The sequence below is a fragment of the Pteronotus mesoamericanus genome, unplaced genomic scaffold (assembly GCF_021234165.1).
Source record: "Pteronotus mesoamericanus isolate MK-2021 breed Mesoamerican mustached bat unplaced genomic scaffold, CSHL_Meso_final contig_94, whole genome shotgun sequence".
NCBI lineage: Eukaryota > Metazoa > Chordata > Mammalia > Chiroptera > Mormoopidae > Pteronotus > Pteronotus mesoamericanus.
In genome coordinates, this window is record NW_026555285.1 from 16,777,800 (window position 1) to 16,798,803 (window position 21,004).

Consider the following 21,004-nt stretch of genomic DNA (forward strand, 5'->3'; position numbering starts at 1 on the left):
GGCAAGGTAAAGCTATCTTTCAGCTGACCATTGATTTTAATTTCTTAAACCAACAAACTTTCAATCAGTTTAATTAACAATTCAAATAGCACTGTGACTATTTTAACTTAGACTGCAGGAGATGGAAGGCAGATACTAGGTTGTAAGAAAAACTATAGAAGTAGTAAATGTTGGGAGAATTTCAGGCTACACATCAATCACAATTGAAATCAAGCTAAATTAATAAGCCCTGAAGTGGGGGAAAGGAAAACCTCCTCCATTAGTGAGCATGTACGAAATCCTGGATCCTGGTAGAAACATGTCAAGAAGGTTGCAAAGCAATGTGACAAGAATAACTGAACAGCAGCTGAATGCTTATGATCTTCAGAGAAGTAAACCTTTAAGATTAAAATAGCTGCGAATATAGTTCTAATTGTTAATATTATTCTAAACGTCCTCCCTGGGAACTGAAAGATTAGCCAATGAGATTGCCAAAGTGCTGTCTAAAACATTATAAAATGTAAGGGGTGTGGGACAAATGGACAGGCACCAAAAAGCAGCAGCAGAAGGCAAATAGAACTATTTTCCAGTAGGAGAGTCTGGTAAGATTTACGTCACTGGCAAACAAGATCAAAGATGAATTATTAAAGAGAAAAAGTAGTAATTACAAGAAGCCAAAGTGGGTCTTGAAGAAGAAATTATATCATACTAAGTCCATATCCTTTAAGACTTAAAGTGATAATTCTATGAAACATGAGTCATTGTTGTATCTGGATATTTGCAATGAGCTTGGAATAATCAACACTTAAGGAGTGAAAGAAAGACTTGAAGATATTTGTTAGTCTAGGAAAGTGATGGTTCAGTGGAGATATTCTTTCAGGCTCCTTACCTATTTTGGTCAGTGTTTTCTTAGCCATCATTGTTAAACCAAATCGCAATTTCCTGAACACTTTTTAGAATAAAACCAGAGGCCAAAGTAGTATGGTATATGGTCTTCTGAGTATAAGGATCAAGGAAAAAGCCCAATGGAGGTGTGGTATCAGGGGAAAAGTAAAATGCTGACAAGTGTACAAGTTGCAATTTCACAGGGTGGTTTAAGTTCTATTTTTTTTTTTGAAGTGTGAATTCAGACTTTTATGCACAAAAGTGTAGGTTACTTGCTCTACTTTGAATTAGCCCATCCTCATATACACAGAAGTAATTATTAAAAGATTTATTTTAATAAAAATTAAAATGATTACCTCAAAAATAATCAACATATTTATTTTGAAAGGTGATTTTAAAGACAATTATTTTAGCACAACAAAAATACTCCATATAAAACCAAGACGATGTACACACATCATCATACATTTGTCCGAGTCCATACAATGTACAACATCAAGAACGAACTCTAATGTAAAGTATGGACTTTGGATGATTATGATGTGTCAGTGTAGGTTCATCAGTTGTAACAAACGTACCACTCTGGTGAGGGATGTTGATATGGGAGAGGCTATGCATATGTGTGAGGGAGGGGGTATGTGGGAAACCTTGGTGTCTTCCGAATTTTCCTGTGAACCATAAACTGTTCTAAAAACATAAAATAAAAAAAAAAATCTAACTTTTTTTATTTTATTGTTCTTGCTATTATTTTCCCTCCTTTCTATTCATCATTTCCTTAGTTCATATGTTCATTTCACCAATATCATGTGGCTATCAGGTGCTGGAAGATATGCCATGTGTTGATAATATAAAGACGAGTGTGATATATTCCAGCCCGTCAAAAAGTTCTGAGCATATAAGAAGACTGTAACATGTAACATAACACTTATATTCCAAGTTAAGAAGAATCATTTAGAGATATGAACAGGGCATTATGGTACCAAAGAGGAAAAATACTGAACTTTGTAGGAAAAAACAAGAAGTGTTAGGGAAAGCATTCCGGAGAAGGCTTTTTCAAAGGGGAAAGGAGGCATATTGGACAGGCTCAGTAGCGCGCAGCAGGCTGTTAAGGAAAGATGAAGCATAGAAAAAGAAAAAGTAAGCCAAGAGGTGGGAGGGGAGAGCAATAACTGCTTCATTAAAGACCTAATTATGATGGGTATCTGGGAGGAGAGGAAAGTATTATCGAGAGACCTGAGGAAGCATTTGCAGGTGATGGCTATGGTCATTGTCTTGATTATAGTGATGGTTTTATCAGTTTATTCATACATCAAAATTAATCAAATTTAAAAATCTTTAAATGTGTGCATTTTATTGTATGTCAGTTATCCCTCAATAAAGTTTTTTTTAAGGCCAATTACAATTTTATGGATTTTGGACATCTATGTAAAAGTTATGGGGAACATCTAAATAATTTTAGGGAGCCAGTGAAAGTCAATGGCATTTCAGCCTTCATTTTACATCATTAAAAGATGTTCCATACAAACTAAAGACTTAATCAACTGTTATTTAACATGCTTCTACTACATACAAAGGACCAACCTTTCTGGATACATAGAACATATACCTATCATTAAATGAGTAACAGTTTTTTGTGGGGTTTTTTTTTAATTTCAATTCACTTATAAAACCCCACTTCAAAAATGCAAGGCACAGCCCTGGCTGGAGTGGTTCAGCGGACTGAGTGCTGGCCTGTGAACAGAAAGCTTGCCAGTAAGATTCCCATTCAGGGCATATGCCTGGGTTGTGGTCCACAGGAGGAGGCATGCAAGAGGCAACCTATTGATGTATCTCTCACACATCTCTGGCACATCAATGTTGTTTTCCCTCTCTTTCTCCCTCCTTTCCCCTTCCTTTCTCCCTCCTTTACCCTTTAAAAAAAAATAAAATATTTTTAAAAAATTTTAAAAATGCGAGGTACAGCAACATCAGATCTCTAGGAGGCACAGTCTTTAAATACATACACAAAGATATATGCAGAATTATTTTTTAAAGCCCTGGGAAAAACAAAAGTAAGCTGTCCTTCACTGAGCATATAGTTAAAAGAAAAAGTCTTAGAATGGACCATGAAATACCACATAAAAAATTTAAACCAGCACATCAAGAAAATAATCTCCAAAATACATTTTACAGTTTAAAAATTTCATAAAAATGTGTTTTTAATTATGCATATGAGTATTCTCACATTTGTAAATACAAAGAAGTAGGATAGGAAATCCAACAAAATGTTAAAAATGGTAACTTATATGAAATGTAGTAGGATAGTCAGATACAAGGAACTTCCAAATTGTATTCAATATTTTTATGTTATTTGAATGCTTTACAACAAGAATATTAGGGTGTACTTTAAAACAAGGCATTTTTAATGCAGGGAAATAAGCATTAACTTACTACAACATTTTTTTCATTAAAAAAAAAATAAAGCCTCTACTATACAAAGTTGAAAAGCCCTGCCCTACAGTGACACCAAATGGTGGCAGATCAAAATGCAGCACACAAACAGGACATTTGTTAGGTTTAACCTGCCTATATAGGCTTTGATTCCTTTGAAGAACAGGTAGCTTAACAGAATTAAATAATATAGAGACAAATACTTAAAACCTTAGAATTTTTAATCAAAGTATAGAGCACTGAGCTTCAAATGTAAATTTTTAGGCCTTTTTCCAAATTTCAGCTTATCTTCTGATCCCATTGAATATTTACATATCTTATTTCTCACAGAGTTAAACCATGTAACTGTGAGCATAGTGATTTTACTTGGTGGTATACTGATCAAAGAAATATGGCAAATAATTTTTAAAATGCAGTCATACAACTAATACCAGGCCCTACTCAGTGGGAACCCATCTGGTAAGTAGGCAATGCTTGGAGGGATGAATGAGGAGGTAATGGGGCTGAATGGGGAAGGAAGGAATCTGAGAAAAGCACAGGCAACTAACTGATCAAATGAGTTTCTAAGAAACATATTCCCATTTTTTATCTTATTAATAGAAAATGAACTCGAATGAAGCATGAGGCAAGACCATGCCAAATATAAACCAATTTCTCAATAAAATATTTTGTCCTGGACAGCCCAAGAAAAAGAATATTTCAAATTAAGCAAATCAGTCAGTACGTAGTATCCTTTGCTCAGAACTAACAGAATCAGCATGGAAACTGTCTTATTCATGTGAAGTCACACAAAAAGATACAGACACTGACCACCTCCCAGAACATTCCTCTAAAATATTATTTGACCAGAACCCTCAGTACAGAATTCTTGACGCATTATTTTTCATATACCAAAATCTCCCAGAAAATACAGGACATACAAATATACTGTAACCAGCTACTAAAACAAGTTAATAATTTCATTAAAGTTTTAGGCCCTGAATTCAAAGCACTGGATATTAATTCAAAAAGATATCACCCACCAAACGCCACCATGTCACTAGCACCTCACTACAATGAATAAACAGAGCCATCTCTAGAATGCCAGAGTAGTGTTCTAATCAGACTGGTCAATGTCCAAGTCAAGAGCATGGCAAGAAGGTTGAAGGAGGTACCTTAAAATTCAGAATTACTAGAAAAAACAGATGAGCAACTAAACTCTTAGTTCCAAAAAAAATCCATGTCTAGTACTCATGCATTAAGACTGTTCCTTGAGGAATGAAGATAGTATTAGCATTTAAAAATTTGCTTCAAATTTCAAGGAAGAAATAAGTAAAAGTGAATATGAAACTCTTATTATTACAGGAAACCTAGAGAGAATATAGACATATCAAATGGTTTAGTGGTTGAAAGAAAGCTTCAAGGACATACAATTTAATGGACACTGACATAATATTTCTGAATAATATATATGCATATGAGTACAACAGTCTAGGACATAGAGCCCTGGAAAAACTGCATGTGAAGTAATATAAGACAAAAATGAAACATACTTCTAATTTACATGCTATATCTTATGTATTCTAAGAGGTCTTTAATTGACTCTGGTTATTAGCATCTGAATGTGTTTCTTTGGCACACTGCCTTTCTGTCAAAAACAAAACAATGAAAACAAATGCCATAGTCCAGGTAAAGCTACTTTTTGTTTGTTAATTGTTTTATGAAATTCTTGTGTGGAGTTAAAGCTAATTTTACAATACAAACAACTGTTGTGACTCTATACATTTTTGTGTCAAATTTGGGTATATGTTTATACACAACACACTTGAGAAATCTGTAATTCACAAGAATCAAATATAGTAAACTCACTAGCAAGTAATATAACAGTATAATTTTAACTAAATTTTGTTAAAATAAAAAATTGCTAGAAATCACAATATCAGTCTTTAGAACCTCAAAATGAAACAGAGCTAATCACAAACCTATGGTGAAAACAAATGAAAAGGCAAACCTCAGCCCTATGTAGGGGTTAAAAGGCTATCTCCACTCTTGACAATTCCTTGTTTATGACTCCATGATTATTTTTTAGGTTGAAATGATTAGTACGTTAAATCTAGGTGGAGTCAGCCCTGGCTGGTGTGGCTCAGTGGACTGAGCGCCAGCCTGCGAACCAAAGGGGCGTGGGTTTGACTCCCAGTCTAGGGCACATGCCTGGGTTGTGGGCCAGGTCCTCAGTAGGGGGTGTGTGAGAGTTAACCAGACACTGATGTTCCTCTCCCTCTCTTCCCCTCTCTAAATATGAATTAGAAAAAAAATCTAGGTTGAGTCAATAAATAAATGTTTTTCTACAAAATAAAACTATATAGGAATCTGCAGTTTATCTTACCTCAATGTTAATAGCTCATCGTCAAAAACAGAAACATGATTTCATTAAGTTTGTTACCTGAAATGTGAAACTTAGTATTATGGGGATCTTTCAAAAATATATGTGATAATTATAATCAATCTCCTAAACCTACCAAATTATTATATTATTTACACAATGTTGATAAATTGAAAACATATCACTCTAATTAGTGAACTTAATATTAAACTTTTAATCAAGAAAGAAGAGCAGGAAACTTGAGGCATTCCACACAGTTCCACAATTTCTGGGGGCTTTTTGGTAATTCTCAAGTATTGTTTGTAACTTTAAGAAGGATTCCTCCTTTGTTTTGGGGGAGGGGGAGTTGAGAAGTAGGGGAAGCTAGACTGAGAATGGTAAAAAGTTGAAATAGACAAAGGCAAAGAACAATGTGACAAAAATACAAAGTTTTCACTTGTTCAACTTTCTTTTTCTTTTCTGTACCAAAACAATCATATTTTAAAATGCTAGAACTATACAAACCAGAACTTAAAACAATGTGTTCAAGAACATCCAAAATCAAGAGAAAAGGCACTGTTCATATTGTCCATAGCAGATGTTTTTCAACAGCATTACTCTTTTTACATTAAACTCCATTTGTAGTCAGGTATGACCTGTGATGGGATGTGTAGATTCAAGGTCATGTTTGAGTTGACATGTCATGAAAAGGAAGTGGTCCATTTATCTTAAAATCAAAATTATAACCTCTAGTGCCAGTACCTGGGAATATAATTATTTTAATGTTCTGACCCCGATGAGTACACTGCTTATAAATCACAGCTCTTTGATATGAACACTACTGTTTAAAGGAGAGCATAACCTGGACATTTTAAACAAAACTAAAAATATTTGCTAGTTTGAGTTCATTCTTCTTTGACAATCATGAGAACATGGGACTAGTTTTCAATCTTTTTGGTGATGATATTCAACAGGAAAAGTTATTTGTTAAGTAGACATCCCATATAAACTTGTGTTTCAGACTTAAGGTACATGAAAAATGTTACAAAATTATAATTTTACATTTTATCACTTTCATTCGGAGTCAAAAAAAATGGCCAACGATCAAAACTCTAAGTAGTCTGTGCTTATAAATTTAATGTAAATTCTCCCTTATTTATTTATCCTCATATGGAGGACACTGCAAGTAGAACATTATATACAGATTAAGTGAAAGACGATGATCAGGTAATGGAAAATAGAGCAAACAAGAAAATACAGAAACAGGTGAAGAAAAGCGTACCCTGAAAAATTGATTAAATTAATTTAAAAAAATGAAAAGCATTTTTGTAAATATAGTAAGTTAAAAAGTTTTACAGTAAGAATTAGAAGACTGTGAATAGGAAAAACCATGTTTTGTTTTGTTTCGTTTTTTGTTCATTCTGTGTTGTATTCAGAGTTTTGTGAAGTTGAGGAACAGGAGGAAGGAGGAGGCACTGCAGGGAGGACTGAGTAGAACGGTATTGTGAAGAGGCAGGAAGTAGTTGGTTTGTTTGTTTAAGATCTTATTTATTTTTTAGAGAGAGGGAAAGGGAGGGAGAAAGAGAGGGAGAAAAACATGGATGTGCTAGAGCTGCCTCTCATGAACCCTTATACAGGGACCTGGCCCACAACCCAGACATGTGCCCTGACTGGGAATCAAACCAGTGGCCATTCAGTTTGCAGGCTGGTGTCTAATCCACTGAGCCACACCAGCCAGGGCAAGACGGGAAGGAATTTTATAGCAAATGCCAACAACATGCAATATATGGTATGGAGACATAGTCCTTCAGCTGGTCAACCCAAATTTTCAAAATCTTATCAAATGCAATTTCATCATATCCCTAGAGATTGGTAATAATATAACTGAAGAGATGATAATATAAAAAATAATCATATATGTACACATATAACGTGTATGTATATATATGTATAAGAGTATACATATTAAAGGAAATACTACTTTAAAGTATCATCATAAGTGACTGTAAGCAACCTCAAAATGGGAGGAGGAAAGAGGAGGGGAAAGAAAGCTTGATAAAAATCTTAAATTTAAATGCAACGCAGTTCATACATAACAATGGCAAGTCTTCGCACCTCTTCAGGCCCCATCTTATATAAATAGGAAGCTGGAACAAGATGATTATCAAGGTTTTTGAAGATTTTTAAAATATATTCATTTTTGAATCTCATTGCCAAAAAAAGTGATAACTATATTTCTAATTTCAGATCTAAAATATGAGATGAACTGAAGTAAATGGTTAGAACAAAAAACTAAAGCTACTCTTGCAATATGTTGTAATGCATAGCTCTAGAATGAATAAATAATTTTGATTTTACATTTTGACATTAAATAGAGACTATAAAAACCACGTTTATATTTTTAAAGACTCCTTGGACTTCACTTAAGGCTAGAGTTTCACTATATGTTTTAAATCAAGATAACTTCCCATAAATATCCTTATGTTAAAAAGAGAGAGATGAACATTAAATACGTGTGAGTAATAATGATACGAAGAGCTTGACATTTTCTTTCCTGTTTTCTACAGTATTTAAATTCCCTCAAGAGAGTTAACACTGAGAGACAGTACTTACCACAACAGCAAACTGCTCGGGTTCACTTAAGTTGTTATAGTCACTCTTGAACTGAGATAATGAATTTAATTGTTCTTGATCAGGAAGATGCTTTATTAAGTTCTAAAAATTAAAACCAAAAGAAATGTGTTCATTAAGAGTTCTAGGAAAACATTAATAAACTGGGAAGGAAATCAGTAAAAGAAGTTGATCTTTAGTTTTATTTCTGGGTAACATCCCCTTATACTAAGCCGTAAGCTGCATTCTCCTCATTTTGAAAGCAATTTTCTTCTTCTCTATCCAGACTTATTATATATTCAAATCAAGCACTACTGAATGTTTATTTGATTAGCTGTATAACTGAGAAAGAGGAACTCAACCTATACCAAAGAAACAGCCTTCTCACCTGGATAAATGTGATCAATTACATTTCGGCTTTAGGGAATTAAATGTCAGAAATTTCAGGCAAAGCCAAACATATTTTAACACTTCACTCACGGTGATAAAAGAAATTATCATATTGCTAGTAAAAGGCAAGGGGAAAAACAGAAAAGAAATCAAGAGTATTATAATGACAGTTCTGGCGAGATTTAACCAAGTGAGTATGGTTTTAATAATAACAATAAAGGTATCTCTATAGTAAAGACAAAGTAATTTTTCTAATGTGAAAAAAAATTTGAACGGCATTTGAGACACAGAATGATATACCTTGCAGATAAAAGCATATGCAGATAGAGATCCTTTAGGAGCGAAGTGCCTATGGTTGTACGGCCCTTTGCCTGAGTCATTGGCAGGGCACAAACCACAGGTTCAACTGGTCATTCTGACTCCTCTGTCCATGCACAGCCTTTCCCAAGCCACACAAACACACACACAAGAAACACTTCAATGGAGAAAGGCCAAGGAAATGCATATAATTATGCTTTCCTTTAGAACTTAAATGATTACACAATCCCTTGGACATAGGCTACATAGATCCTCTATGTCAAAATATAATTAACTGTAATAGTTATAACCAGTTAGTGTATTGATAATAAAATTAAGGAAAACAGAGTGGCTGGTGCTCACAATTACAAATTACAGTATCGGTATATTTTGTGCAAGCTAAAATTCAAGTACAAATTTAAATTAAGCCTACATCATGCTATAAATATTAACTGGGGAAAAATCTCTCAAAGGTGTTATTAGTTAAAAAATAATGTTAAAGAATGTTATATATCAAAGTATTTAGATCAAAGAACAAGTTTTTGACTCACTGTGTATCTTTGAACAAAATCTTGGCTGATTGGTCAAAAACAAAAAATTTAAGGTCATCCTTAAAAAAATATTCACTCACTATTAATTCTACCAACTAAATAAAAACATATGGGTATATGATTTTCCCAAACAAATAGAAATTTCTCTTAGGAGAACTGCCTGAGACCAAAAAACCTAGTTATTTATATTTTCTTATAATCACTCCAGCTGACAGTTGGATTATTTGAATTATTTATTACACCAGGCTCCTAAATTTTTTCAGCACTCTTTATATGACCATCCAATCCCCTTGAATATATTCAGTTAATATATAATTAAATTTTAATCTCAGCAGAAATTTAATTTTTCACTTCATTATTTTTTCTTCCCAAAGTAATAAAACTATTGTGAACTGTAAAAGCACACGCCCAAATTTCCTTTGTCTCTCCCTTCACTATATTCCCCATATACTTCACAAATCCTAAGATCCTACCAAAAGAAACAACTCTTCACAGTTGCCCTCACATACCTGGCTTTTCCCTCCCTCATAGCCCAGGGTTTCATTACCGCCAGAATGACTTCGCCTCACCACACTGCTAACACAACCTGTCTGCCCTTTTCCATGTCCACACTGTACCCAACCTATGAGTGCCCTTACCTCCACGCATACACATACCTAGCACTACCCTAACGCACTATGTGGTTCTGTAACTATCGTAATCAGCTATTTGTCTTGTATTTTAATTATATGTATATGTGTGCGCACATGTGTATATCATCTTCTTTGCCACTCTATCAATTCTAAAGAGGGAAAGTCTGTGTTTGAGCCAAATACAGCTCCCTGAACATGATGGGCATGTGCGCACATACACACACACACACACATGCACACACACACACACACACACACACACACACACATACACACACACACACAGAGCTAAAGAAAGAAATAAAAGACTGATGGAACAAAACTAAATGGATAAAGAATGAGGTGGGAAAATGACATCAATGCTGCCATCTTGCTTTATATGAATAAATAAATAGATCAATGAATATGCTAAAATGAAACCATGACAGTGAATAAAAGCTACCAAAATGATAATTATTAAAAAGCAATGCTCTTTCCCTGCCCTACTCAACACAGGCAGTTTCTTCACTTAAAAATATGTCACCATAAGGAATATATTTTTAAAATAAAAAAATGAAACTTCAAATACCATGAAACTCTTGGTTTTTAATGACTACAGCCTACATCATCACACTATTAAGACTTTGCCTATGTCCAAACTAAAGTTTTAAATTTTAAATTCTTAAGACCAGTTTTATATTTAGTGAGTATGTTAGGCAGAATAATAAACCAACCTCCCCCAAGATGCCCACATCTACTCCCCAGAACCTGTGAAAATACTAGGTTATGTGATACAGGGAATTCTTTCAGCTGACCTATGAACAGGAAGGTTATCCTGGATAATCTGGATGTGCCGAATGTAATCATAAAGATCTTTAAAAGTGGAAGAGGGAGATAGAACAATCAAGTGAGATGGAGATAAAACTATGAAAAAAAGGAACAGGGAGATGCAGCATTGCTGGCTTGGAAGATAAAGAACTGTGCCCAGGAGCCAAGGAAGGAAGCAGCCACGGAAACTGGAAAAGACTAAATATAAATATAAATATACATAGCAGGATCCTACACAAATAATGCTCCTTATTACAAAATCTTTATTACAAAATCATAAGCATGTAATTCTGTAACATTACAATATCACACTCAAGCACACTATATGACACTTTAGGTGAAATGTTCAAATTAAAACTATACATTATTACACCTATATTTTTACCCTACCAACCACACTCAAGCAGGCGTTACTTCTGCCAGATCGTGCGAGCGTGTAAAGCAAAGTCTTCCCTAAAGTCTATGGAAAGCAAAGCAAGTCTGCCAATGCCTTGACTTTAGGAGAGTAAGGTCCAGGCCAGACTTCTGTCCTATGGAAACCTAAGATAACATTCACTGGTGGAATATTAAGCCACTAAGTTTGTGGTAAATTGTTACAGCAGTAATAGAAAAATAATATATTAATAAGCTATATGGATTTTAATGTTCTTTGGACATGGATTTCAAATACAAATATTTGTTTTTCCATCTCTATACAACAAAAGCCTCATGATCATTTAAACCATTTGTGTAAGCAAGTTAAAAGTTACTCCATAAATATTTTAAAAATGCATTATAAAAAAACATGTGCCAGCCTGCAAACTAAAGGGTCGCTAGTTCAATTCCCATTGTAGGGCACAGGCCTGGGTTGCAGGCCAGGTCCCCAGCAGGGGGTGCGCAAAATGCAACCACACATTGATATTTCCCTCTCCTCCTCTCTCTCTTCCTCTCTCTAAAAATAAATTAAATCTTTAAAAAAATATATGAACATGTATTAAGTAGAAAAATTTTCTTTAAGGAACTTGAAATCAAGTAAGAGCAAGACATACACAATCAACAATTAACATAGACAAAATCCTAGTAAAAAGAAACTGCTAAACAAAAAGTATTTAAATAAAAGTTGTTGAATTATGTAGATTATGGAGATTTACAGCACAAATCACTAATAGGATTATATTCCCACCACGTTTAGAAGACAAGATAGGAAAGGCAAAGCAAAGAACAAATCCTAATGTTACAACTTACTGATGAATTAAAATGCCTAGAACAATTTTAATTACTTGTTTAAATTCACAAATAATCCTTATTTTCTTTTTATTGCTAAAACATCATTTTCCTTCTATTATAAAAATAAAAGATAGTAAACTGTTGGTATCATCCTCTTGGTATATAATTTGTGCTTTGATTCTCCAACTTTAAATTCTATCTAGATATGCTTTAGGTGGAATTCGGCAAGTAACTTTGGCACCACACTAGTATTTCTTAAAAAATACCATGAGTTGAATCCATTTAAAAAATCTTCCAGCCTTCTACATGAATTCAGGATGCTACACAAACTGTCTGCATTATTCATAGCACAAATGACTGCAGTAGGGATTGTTAGTAAGGTTACTCTAAAGGAAGAGACATCTCCCTCAGTCTTTTATATTAAATAATAATAAAACCTCGTAAGACATATAAGCCGAAGAAAAACACACTCTGAAAACATTATTCAAATAAATTTAAATTAACATGTTACTCGTCTTAACTGTAACAAAAACAAAAATGTAAAATTAAACAACCTGACTTTCAGACAACAGTCATTTAAAATAATTGAAATGTAATCATTTTGATAGTATTATATGTAGTTTGCAGTTAGGTGAACATTCAGAGTTTTATCTCCTGGCAATGCAGAAGTTAGGCTAAAACTAATTATGCAGCAATGATTTTCCAGTTGAATGATTTGGTTTAAGAATTTTGCTTCACTTACAGATTTCTACTTAATGAGAAGCTTGCAATGAAATGTTGGAATTTAAGCCCTCTGCCTGTTCGTTTACCTGAATCATAGACTCCACCAACTGTGTTTCATCCACTTCCAATATCATCATTCTGATTTCCTCATATGGCACCCGAAAAGAGCTCAGGAAGATTGCTGAAGCGGGGGAGGGGAGAGTTCACAAAGAATAAGGTTAGAAAAGATGTTGAGATTCAGTTCTGTATGTGAAATCAAAAATAATTCATAAAATATTTTAAAACATTTAATAAAATTACTATGGGGGAAACTTTAATTAGCACATTTTGTACTTCTCCAGATTTAGAAATGGATTCAGTATCATTATGCTGAATCTGAGGTTGATTATTAATGAATACTCATTAGCTTATCATTGGAATGGTGGTATTTTTCAAGTGACTCAAAATAAAGTATGTTTGATTCACTATAAAAATATCACATTGTAAAGTACCACAAAACCCCAATATGCACATATAATATTTGTTTTAACAGGTGTGTTGTCAACTTGTATAATATCTTCTAGCCCTACAAAATAGTTCAGAAAAAAAAATTTTAAGAAAACTTCTTAGAGCAGTTTTACAATTTATAATAATACTTTACTGTTCAGAAATATTACAGACATTATGCCAGAGAACTGGCTTTTGCATATAACTCAACCTTAAAAATCCAATATTAGAAAACAAATTTTCATGGAAAACTATCCAAATGAAATTATATGGGATAATATGTTATTACTGAGAATTCCAACATTATTTACTTTATTTTTGATACTTCATATATCTACTGTTAAAACACAATGATCTTCTCAAAAGCTATTACAGTATATAAGGATATTTTCACAGCATTAGATTTAATGTTTTGGCTGTTCTCCCTTATTCTACTATTACTGCGTTTCCTCTCTCTCATGACACATACCACTTCTTGAACATACCTAGAACTTGCTAACCATGAGCCCACTAGTTTATTTTATATACTGAACTATTTTTCATAAGGCTCAGAAATATGATCTACTCCTTTTTTAGAGTAAGGCTGTACTCTAGATTCCTGAGGATACCACGTATCATCTACAGCTGAATAACAAAGTTACCATCTATGTTCTTACCACCAGCTTCATCCCCACACGGCAGAATTCAAATAATCGTAAGTCTGGGAAAAGAGTGCTATAAATTTTCTATAAAATACGGAGATTTGTAATCCTTGAAATCCCAAGAACAAGATGGAATAAAAGGTTTAAATGATACTGAGATGGAATTATAAAAGGATAACCCCATAGTAGATATTAGAATTAGAAAGCACAAAAATATGATAACTAATATATACTCTTGAAGAGTAATCAATGAGTAACTGATGGGACAATCACGTACATCATGTACAAAACAAGTTGCAAATGATTGTGGAATTAAATGTAAATATTAGCAACAGAAAGGAATACTAAAAGAAATTTAGCATAGCAGATTAGCTCTTTCATGGTTAAAGAACTTCTTAATCATAAAAACCAATGGAAAACATATGCAAAGATTGATATCTGACACCTAGACAGAAAAACACTCATACTTAAAACAATTAAAAAGCAAGGAAGCTGAAAGGATAAATCTGCTTGAAAATTCACAGAGCACTTGTTTACCTTCATTTAGGATACTGGGAGGTCCAAATAGAAAAATGTGTATAAGTTCAATTAAAAGAATAAGAAAAAAATGACCAAAATAAATGTAACGTGCTAAACCTCAGGAGTAAGCAAATTAATAACACAAATTATGGTAGAATCCTTAAAAATTATTGATTCCACTTGAGAAACAAAAGATTCCATGCAGGAAATTGACTCAAAGGAAACAACAACAACATAGAGAGAAGGTTTTGTCATTAAAGAAAAATAATCAAAAGGGCAGAGTTTCTCTGAGGCATAATATGGTAAAATTAAAAGGGAAAGAAATGAGTTTTATATTGTAGGCAGTAAGGCAGAGTAAAGAGATACTTAAGAAAGGTCTCAAAATGTATTTTTTAATCTTAATACTACATGCATTTCTGAGCTGTCCTGAAAGTAAGAAAAGCATAAATCCTGGGGTAAAATAAGTTTTAAAGAAATGAAAGAAAAGTTTGAAACATTGAGCAGAAAAATAATACATTATTTAAAAAAAAAGATTTAAGGGAAAAAAGTCTAACTTTTAGAAATCATATGTAAAAGTGAAACTACTGAAATTACAAACTGAACATATGAATTAGACATAAGATGAAGAGAAAATTCATGACATGAAAGACAGCAAAGAAAGCTATCCAAAGTGTAACATAAAGAGATGGAAAAATACAAGGTTACAAGATATAGATGATTAGTAAAGATAACTAAAAACTATCTACTGAGAGTTCCAAAAGCAAACGACAAGAACAGGAAATAGGCATACAGGAAGAGAAAATATCAGAGAATTTTCCAGATTTAAAGAGACACAAAACATCAGATCAAGGAGGTTCAACAAATCTCAAACATAATAATTTTTTTTAAAGCCACACAGGACAGAGTCTTATAAAACCATGAAGCACTGGGGAGGCTGTAGAGCAGAAACAACACTCCAGCACTGATGGTGGAAGAGTAAAGTGGCGTCACAATAGAACAGGCATATGTTTAGAGCAGGGGCCGCCACACATTTTCTGTAAAGAGCCACACAGTGAGTAGGACTTGTGAGCTATATAGTCTCCGTCACAGCTACTCAACTCTGCTACTGTAGCACAAAAGCTGCCATAAACAATGGGTAAATAAATGTGTTGGCTAAAGTACAATAAAAATTTGTTTTAAAAAATAGGCATTGGACAAGATTTAGCCTAAGGACCATAGGATGCCCCACCCTGCCTTAGTAACACCAAAAAAGGGAAACTCAAATTCAGCCAAGCACTGAATGAATAAATTATGAAGTTCGAAATTTATACTACAGATAGACATACTTTATTCCTTTACTTTCTTCTATATTTATAATTCATCCGCTACTTTCAGGCATTATTCCATAATTAAAACAGTATACACATTGAACACATATTTAGAAAGACTGAGCTATGGTTTTGTTTTAATAGTTTATGAATAAATTCTTTTGTGGAAAATATTTGCTATAACTAAGGGCAAAAAAAGAAATTGAAAATGGCCTAATGCATAAATTCAAAAGACAGAACAGACCTTAATTTTTTAATATTTTAAAAAAGTTACTGAGGATAATATCAGAATCAAATAAACCTTTCTAAAGATCCATTAAAATTAATATTTTTACTAACATGCATCTTATCGTTCAAACTGTGATTTATACAGGTTCCAGTGGGAAGCTCGGAGTTCACTGAAGGAGTATAAAGTGTACAGATTTTGGAACCAGTCATACATGTTTCTGGCAGGGGAACTTATAAGTATTTACACCTTTATATTAATTTGTATATTTCCAGGTTCCTTCCTAGAAATCTAACACTCCCTCTGAGAAGTCTGCTAAGACCTACGAACCTTGCAAATCTCCCAAGCTATCTCTTGATCCTAGAGTGGCTGGAATCCTATCTTTTATTCTGGGCCCAGAGTCTCGTCAAAACATTTATGAACTCAGAGTACAGGGAACCTCACCCACTTTTAAATAAACAAGTAAATAAAAGAGTGATTTTTAGATCCTTTCAACAAATTTCTGTAGAATATTTCAGGTAAGAGAAATCTAAGAAAAATTATCTTATATTTCTAAGTTACCAGATAGTCTTGTCGCTATCATAAGACTCTCTTCTCAGAATTCAGTATCTCAAAAGACTGAGTTTTTCATAGACAAAACCCAGCTGTGAATCAAACTGTAATTACAGTAAAGATTTTAAGGCCTCTAAAGCTTCTTAAAGCTTAGATCATAACACTTGGTGTAATCAGAGAGGGCAGAATAATATAAAATGGATTACATCATAAGACGGCAGTAAAAATCCTGAACCTTTCAATTTTATACTTTACAACATGATTAACAATTAAACAAATAGATATATATCCTCTAGCAAAAGCAAACAAAACAGTATCCTGTTCAATGACAGTGTAATTTTGTTATCCCTAAATAGGCATAGGAATAGATATAATATATACCTATTGGGCATTTTCAAGATAAGCTATCTTATTCAAGTCGCTGAATTTTTGCACCCACCAGACCCCCCACCTCCAATGGCAACACTACTACCTGTGCCATAGGCTGTAGTAAAGATTAAAGAGTGAAATACAGAACTAGCACATACAGGCAATCTGTAATTACTAGTATAATTAAATTTAAAATCCCGTTTAGCACCTATTCTATAGTATATAAATAATACTAAAGAACCCTGTTCAACAAGTCACATATTCAACTTCAAGATGAACATATAAGCTAACTTATCATGGCTGAACCATCTAAGAAGCACTCCATGCAAAATGGTACTTATTCAGGACCCAAAATGAGGCTATTTATAGAGTAAAGACAAGGAATTTGTCATGCAGGTCGCAGATATTTTTAAAGAAAATAACCATCTCTTTCAGATCACAGAACACAGAATTTTTGGACATTTCCAATGCTTTAAACTGAGACAATGTTTCTTTAAGGGGGGAAATTCCCTGAAATACCTGTATTATGTAATAGTCCCCAAAACTTTGGTGGTCTAAACACGAACAAATTAAAAAATGATTTATAATTCAGACTACGTGCTCATCACACACATCTGAAAGACAAGGCTATCTTACTTAGGATCCTCCCATCAGGATGATGGACACCATTCTGACTGCCGTTCTGGGTGAGTGGACAGAGCACTGGAGCATCTCCCAAGGCAATTAAATGCTTCCACACAGATACTCCCTTATCTCCACTTGCACCATCCTTGGCTCAAGCAAGTCACATGGTCGACACCTAACTTGAAAGAGGCAGGGATGTGCAATCAGCTCATGGCCAGAATAAAGAACTGTGTATTGGCCAACAGTACTAATGTCTGTACACTATTACGGGGATCTCGGCAGCCTACACTGCAGCCTACACTACACTGTTATCCTATACTTGTTTTCTGGGTTCAGGTTGAGGTCCTAATTCTGTTGCATCGTTCTATGCACTCCTCCTGTGCAACTATTACTCTGTCTTAGGTACTGTTAATTAATATCTTATTAACTGGCTGTTCAAATTTTTCTTCCCTTTCTACATTTTCTTCACTTTTCTTACTCATTTCTTTTTGCACACAAATTTTAGAGTGATTCAAAAGTTCCAATACTGAAATCCATCTGAACTGTATTTTAATTTCAAGGCATTTGTACATAGATTAGGGAGATTTGATATGGTGACAAGTAACAAACTTCCAATCATGAACATGACGTGTCTATAATTATTCAATTTATGACACAGGGATGGCCCTCCATCACAGTGACTATGAAACGAAGGAGGTTCCTGAACTTTCACAAGAGGAGTGTCTTCTCTGCCTGTTGCACACACAGCCTTAAGTCCCTCTTTAGTCAATAGCATGGATCTTTTTACTCTTAACAAAAAAATTTGTGTTCCAATACTTGCTAAAAGCCTGAGGCATGTGATAATTGAAAAGCAGATGAAAAAGCCACGTTAACTGTTCATGCCTCTAGATTCTTCACATTATATCCCACTTGCACCATCAGAAAGTAAAATGTACAGATAGTATCTTATTTCCAAGCAGAACTATCTTTGATGCATTTAAGCAGCAGTTAGAAATGAGTTGGAAGCAAAACTATCTTCTCCCACAGTAATTCAGTCAGGAAGACAATTCAATACTCAGGATTTAGCTCCTTATAACAGTAATTAAATCTAAAATACTTCCAGTCAGTACTTTTGAAGAAAGGCTTTGAACTGTTCAGATGGAATAATGAAATTCATTTTACTCATCATTCCTTATTTCCATTAATATTCCAACCTCCTTTATGTGTGATCAAGTATTACAAATAATAGAGATTCAGAGGTATAAAAGAAATAATCCACCACATATTTATTTCAAAATAAGTCATCACTTCTTTAATTCTTTATTTAGATACTTAAAAAAGAGAATTTAAAGCGTAGTTTTTTCCCCAGTTATAGGAGATATATTTTCATTCTAAATCCTTTTCTTAGTTTTATTTTATAATATGCTCTAATCTTTAGAAGAATTTAAATCACAGGGCGGCTAAAGTTATCTTTGAATTTATTTATGCAAATTATAAAGAATAACAAAATGAAAAACAAATCATAAAAAATGAAATAATTTAAAGAAACCACCCCCAGTGTATTTTACTGACTTAATTGTATTAAAAAATTATACTTACAAAGGTTTTGGGCAACTTTAGAATCTAGAAATTTAAGTTCTTTAATTTTTTTTTTAAGAGCTTTCTTCTCTTCACAATCTTCCTCTTCTCTTCTCTCTGTGAAACCAAGAATAAATCCACATCAGGGGCAATAATAAAGCACTCAACCACTAAAGGGCAGGATGTGAACATTCTATCATCAAAAAATCTGAAAAAGATACAAAGCTTTTAAATCACATAGTTATAAAAATAATTAAATATTGATATCCCAAGACCTAAACTATTTCAGATAGGCAATGATGGCTCTGATGCAAGAAATACTACTAGACGGAAATATTGGAAGGTCTAAGAGAAGGAACAAAAATAAATCTGATGTGCACTACAGAAACCAATAGTACTGAGTGCAATAATTACTGTTAGCTCATTTGAACAGTATACAATTATAAAATAGATATAAACTTACACTTAGGGTGGGTGAAGAAGTTAGCTCTAAGAGTACTGAACAGAAACAAGCATGGAGCTATTTTGTTTGATATTCCATGCTTATTTAAAAATTCAGCTCAAACAAAATGAAGAGTAGACTGTTTACAAGGTTATCCAAATGTTTGAAAAAATAGTTAAATTTTTATTCAGCTTATTTTATCTGAGTGCTTGAAAATCAACAACTGGATTTAACCTCCCTACCCTTGGCAATAAATAAATAAGTAAATAAATAAATGAAAGAATACGTCATGCTAAACAATATACGACCTGTCATTACAGCACAGTACTTGAGTCAAGGTTAACGGCTGTAGTTAATGAAGGACCCTGCCATCTTTTTCGCTGTGACATGGACAGTGCTTCTAATCAAACTCAGTCATCTTACAACATTAAGAACTTAGTAGCAAAGAATAATGGAGCTAAGTCTTTAATTAGATATGTACAAATAAGTCACTAACGTTGAGGAAAAAATAACTTTAAAAAGCATCTATACATATAGGAGGATGGCACATTATAATTACATGATTTTTAATATCAGAAAAGCATATTATAATTATATGTTTTGGTACATAATGTGAGACAGGGATCAAATGTCATAGTTTTCAAAATATTTATTAACTAATTATCTCTGTATCATTTTGTGGATAATAACCAATCATTCTCAACCAATTTTACATTACACTTTTATCCCATACTTGTTTTTTGGGTTCAGGTTGAGGTCCTAATTCTGTTGCATCATTCTATGCACTACTCCTGAGCTACTATTACTCTGTCTTAGGTACCGTTAATTAATATCTTATTAACTGGCTGTTCAAATTTTTCTTCCCTTTCTAAATTTTCTTCACTTTTCTTACTCATTTCTTTCTGCACGCGAACTTTAGAGTGATTCAAAAGTTCCAAAAATGAAATCCATTTGAACTGTATTTTAACTTCAACGCATTTGTACAAAGATTAGGGAGATTTGAAATGTTGACAATTAATAAACTTCCCAATCATGAACATGACGTGTCTATAATTATTCAACTTAACATAGGCAACCTACATATTCATTGTTAGTGTTAGGTAAACTATGAATGTCTAAATTATACTTTTAGGTATTTGGGGTGGACGTTGGTTAATTCTACTTTTTATCCACTATACTTTGTAACTAGTTACTGCTGGGATATAGAAATTTCGCTGAATTTTGCATACATGTTTTATAATCAGTGGCTTTACTTATTTATTCTTCCATTCAAATAAGAAATAGTCATTAAGCACCATCTAAAAGGGTCTGTGCTAGGCAATACAGAAATAACACTATACACAGTAAAGGCACCTGGCCTCACAGATTGCAAGAACCGAGAGATGTGAATACAAAGTAAATGGCAATTATAATACATAGATACATCTATC

At 33.4% G+C, this 21,004-nt stretch overlaps 1 protein-coding gene across 3 annotated transcripts in view; it reads right to left on the minus strand.

Annotated features, from left to right (window-relative positions):
• The window catches only part of DIAPH3 (diaphanous related formin 3), a 459,782-nt gene that overhangs the window by 220,106 nt on the left and 218,672 nt on the right, over positions 1-21,004 (minus strand). For all 3 annotated transcript variants that reach the window (XM_054586406.1, XM_054586404.1, XM_054586403.1), the window contains 3 exons: positions 19,154-19,249; positions 12,938-13,032; positions 8,249-8,350 (listed from right to left, as the gene is read on the minus strand). In XM_054586406.1, coding sequence (XP_054442381.1) covers positions 8,249-8,350; positions 12,938-13,032; positions 19,154-19,249 — 293 coding nt within the window. The remainder of the gene's footprint in view (positions 1-8,248; positions 8,351-12,937; positions 13,033-19,153; positions 19,250-21,004) is intronic.